At 48.1% G+C, this 4,430-nt stretch overlaps 1 protein-coding gene across 1 annotated transcript in view; it reads left to right on the forward strand.

Moving 5' to 3' along the window:
• The window catches only part of LOC308148312 (adhesion G protein-coupled receptor L2-like), a gene marked incomplete at both ends in the record, with an annotated part of 49,432 nt that extends 49,211 nt beyond the window's left edge, over positions 1 to 221 (forward strand). Inside the window, 2 exon segments of the mRNA XM_080521762.1 lie at positions 94 to 191; positions 194 to 221. Of these exon segments, the coding sequence (XP_080377888.1) occupies positions 94 to 191; positions 194 to 221 (126 nt within the window).
• Between the last annotated feature and the right edge of the window lie 4,209 nt (positions 222 to 4,430).

Here is a 4,430-nt window from a genome sequence, read left to right on the forward strand (position 1 = left end):
TCCTCTTCCTCCTCCTCCTCCTCCCCCTCCTCCTCCTCCTCCTCGTTGTTTCCTAATCTCTCTCTCTCTCTCTCTCTCTTGCTGTTCTTCCAGGGATGACGGGGAACTACCTCCTCACTAACCCCCTCCTCAGAACCCACGACACTAACCCCTATAACAACCTGCTGGCAGAGACGGTGGTGTGCAACACCCCCCCTCCCCCCCGGCCTTTCACTCCCCAGGTGCACCTCCACCCTCCGCCTCCACCCTCAAGCTTTCGTTTCTCTTGACGCGACATTCCGGGCGAAGGAAACGCTTGTTAGCCACTGGGAACACTCCGGGACGGTTCCCCGCCAAAACACGACCGGACCTGACGACACAGTCCAGGGTCTGGTCGGGGAACTTTCATTAGACGCCACGATAAAGAGATTTATTCCTTTGATCCCATTTAAAAACCCCCGATCGTCACTTTATGAGACGCAGGTAGCTAGTTTGATTTTACTGAAATGTTACGTGTTTTGATACGATCTGGATTTAGTCTAAATTCATTTGTTTTTTGAGCTCAGTGTTGATGTGAGGCGTTTAGGGAACCTCCCGGAAATTTAGGAGCTATAGTGTATTCGGGGAACATTTATAAGCTGAATAAATGTGAGGTGTTTAGGGAACGTCAGGAACTGGAGGGATATGTGGTGTTCAGAGAACATCAGGTAACTGGAGGATATGAGATGTTTAGGGAACATTAGGTAACTGGAGGATATGAGATGTTTAGGGAACAGTAGGTAACTGGAGGATATGAGGCGTTTAGAGAACATCAGGTAACTGGAGGATATGAAGCGTTGAGGGAACATCAGGTAACTGGAGGATATGAGGCGTTTAAGGAACATTAGGTAACTGGAGGATATGAGGCATTTAGGGAACAGTAGGTAACTGGAGGATATGAGGTGTTCAGAGAACATCAGGTAACTGGAGGATATGAGATGTTTAGGGAACATCAGGTTAACTGGAGAATATGAGGCATTTAGGGAACAGTAGGTAACTGGAGGATATGAGGCGTTTAGGGAACATTAGGTAACTGGAGGATATGAGGCGTTTAGGGAACATCAGGTGACTGGAGGATATGAGCGTTTAGGGAACATTAGGTAGCTGGAGGATATGAAGCGTTGAGGGAACATCAGGTAACTGGAGGATTTGAGGCGTTTAGGGAACATTAGGTAACTGGAGGATATGAGGCGTTTAGGGAACATCAGGTAACTGGAGGATATGAAGCGTTTAGGGAACATTAGGTAACTGGAGGATATGAAGCGTTGAGGGAACATCAGGTAACTGGAGGATATGAGGTGTTTAGGGAACATTAGGTAACTGGACGATATGAAGCGTTTAGGGAACATCAGGTAACTGGAGGATTTGAGACGTTTAGGGAACATCAGTAAACTGGCGAATGTGAGGAATTAGAGAAACATTAAACTAATGAAGATACAATATCAGCAAATTCCACACATTAAATATTGACACCGATTATAAAAGTACCTCAAAATACTTCATCCTGACACGTTTGAGGGAGCAAACCTCGACGCTAACGTCGCTCGACTCTCCCGGAACTCTGGCAAACAGGCGTTTTCTTGAACCCGTTGACACTGTTTGACGAGGTGTGTTGGACTCGTGGTGGGACGGCGCCCCGGCGGGCGGCCGTGACGGGACGTCAAGGTGAAGGTTGAGAATGATCCTCGTTTCCGCCACCCGAAGCTTTCGTCTCACCGAAATGCTGCAGCGAGAGATTCTGCAGCGTTCTACCAACGTCGGTCAGCGTTTCCTCATTTCTAAAATCCCCGTGACGCAAAAACCCAGAAAAATCAGAGTAGAACGTGTCGTGTGGAACGGAAAGTTCCAATTGGACTTTAAACCGTCACCATGGCAACCAGACTGGTTTCATGGAAACCGTTGTTTTTTTTTTTTGTCCAATCGTCCACACGGAACGACGATTTAAGAGCCTAAAAATGGATTTAGATTTTTTTAAACGGGTTCCAGGGTGGAGGAATTTGACGATGATGTCATAACCCCGCCTCCCTCTTTGTGACCTCACTGAACAAAGCCAACGTGGCGGACGACCTCCCTTTTTGCCGCCCCGTGTCTTCAGGTGTATTTCTCTTGCGGCGTCACAGCGCCGCCTACAGGCCTGGAGGACGCACTACCTCGGCTTTGAGTAGTTTTTCGTGGCGTCGGGGAGAAAAAGTCCGGTTTTCGCCACTTCCTGTGTCTCCTCTCGCTCAGTTTTAAAACTCCGTCCGTCCGTCCGTCCGTCCGGGGATTCCTCTGCACACGGCGGTCCACATTGTTCACGTCAACGTTCTGGATGATGTATTTCTCTCCATACCGCGTTGAGTTTAAATCATGTTAGTGTTTACGGTGACCTAGTTCCTCGCCCGGCAGAGCAGAAGAAACTCAATCAAAGGAAGGAGAGAGAGAGAGAGAAAAAACAGAAGCGCGTGACGCAATGCGGAGTCGCAGCCTTCAGATATTCACAAGCGTCTGATGATAAAAGAGAATATAGAAAAAAACAGCGACGTACGGCCAGAGAGTGCGAAGGCAGCGGATGTATGGCGTTAGCCCGCCGCGCGCGGCTCGGCGCTTCTTCCTGCGCTCGCGCGTTGCGAGTCGCGGATAATGAAGTCTGGACCGAAAACAACGTCTGCGGAGGAAATCAAAGCTTCGTTCTGAGTTCCCCCTTTGTTTCCAGGAGGCTCGGCGGAAGCCGCGCAGCTTTTTACCGCCCGGCAGTGTTTACCTGCTTAATCAGGTCGGGTTGTTTAATGTGAACACGGGAGCGCAGGAGGCCCGTAAAGTAAACAAAACAAAACAAAACAAAAAAAAAGGGGAGAGAGAGAGAAGATTATTAGCATTTTGAACGTCGGCATAAATCTGTGCTTTACCTGCAGAAACACATTGACCTCGTTTCCAACGCCGTTAAAATTCACTTTGTGTGATTGGATTAAAGTTGGACAGGTCTGCGGGGGGGGGGGGGGGGGGGGGGGGGGGGGTGTATGGGTTATCCAGGCCTGTGATTTCTATGTGGCACCTCGCGATGCGTTCAGGGACCCGGCGGGATCCCTGGGAACACGAGCGTGATCGTTTCCTGGGCGTCGTGCGGCTGAAGCTCCTTTCATGGATCTTTAACTGGGTGGTGGAGGCTGAGCAGCACGTTTAACGCGACTGCACAGTGTGTAGAGCAGCAGTCGGTTTAGCAGAGCAGTGTTTAGCATGGCAGGTAACACAAACAGGTTTAGCAGAGCAGTATTTAGCATGGAAGTTGACACAAACAGGTTTAGCAGAGCAGTATTTAGCAGAGCAGTTAAAACAAGTAGGTTTAGCAGAGCAGTATTTAGCATGGCAGTTAACACAAACGGTTTAGCAGAGCAATATTTAGCAGACCAGTATTTAGTATGGTAGTTAAAACAAACAGGTTTAGCAGAGCAATATTTAGCAGACCAGTATTTAGTATGGTAGTTAAAACAAACAGGTTTAGCAGAGCAGTATTTAGCATGGCAGTTAACACAAACCGGTTTAGCAGAGCAATATTTAGGCAGACCAGTATTTAGTATGGTAGTTAAAACAAACAGGTTTAGCAGAGCAGTATTTAGCATGGCAGTTAACATAAACAGGTTTAGCAGAGCAGTATTTAGCATGGGCAGTTAAAACAAATAGGTTTAGCAGAGCAGTATTTAGCATGGCAGTTAACACAAACAGGTTTAGCAGAGCAGTATTTAGCAGAGCAGTATTTCGCATGGCATTTAACACAAACAGGTTTAGCAGAGCAGTCTTTGGCAGAGCAATAGAATCAAGCAGGCCTCAGCAGAGCTGTAGAAACAGGTTTAGCAGAGCAGCATTGAGCAGAGCAGTAGAAACAAACAGGTTCAGCAGAGCAGAGAACAGAAACTTGATACATGAGCACAAACATAGTAAGAACAAACCAGAAACGGTACAAAATGTGTGGGAAGAAGAAGAAAGGGGAGGGGGAGGGGGAGGAAGAGAAGTACGGGGAGGAAGAAGAGGGGGAGGAAGAGGAAAAAGAGGAGTATGGGGAGAAGGAGGAGGAAGAGAGGGAGGGAGGGGAGGGGAGGGAGAAGAGGAAGACGATGCTCAGCGATGCTCTGCAGCAACACAAACCAACGTTTCACGTGTTTGAGTCTGATAATCCTGCTGCTGCTCCAACGCTTTCATCTTCTTCTTCTTCTTCTCTCACTTTTTTTTTTCCTGACGCGTCGCTTTTAAGAAGGTTTTCCTCCTTTGTGTTTCTCATCAAATCAAACTTTAGCCTCCGTCTCACCTCCACCCTCCGGCTCACACACTACAGTGTGTGTGTGTGTGTGTGTGTGTGCGTGTGTGCGTGCGTGCGTGCGTGCGTGTGTCTGTGTGTGTGTGTGTGTGTGTGTGTGTGCGTTTATTTAAAGATGAAG

The sequence above is a fragment of the Blennius ocellaris genome, assembly GCF_963422515.1.
Source record: "Blennius ocellaris genome assembly, contig: SCAFFOLD_226, whole genome shotgun sequence".
In the NCBI taxonomy this organism is placed as follows: domain Eukaryota; kingdom Metazoa; phylum Chordata; class Actinopteri; order Blenniiformes; family Blenniidae; genus Blennius; species Blennius ocellaris.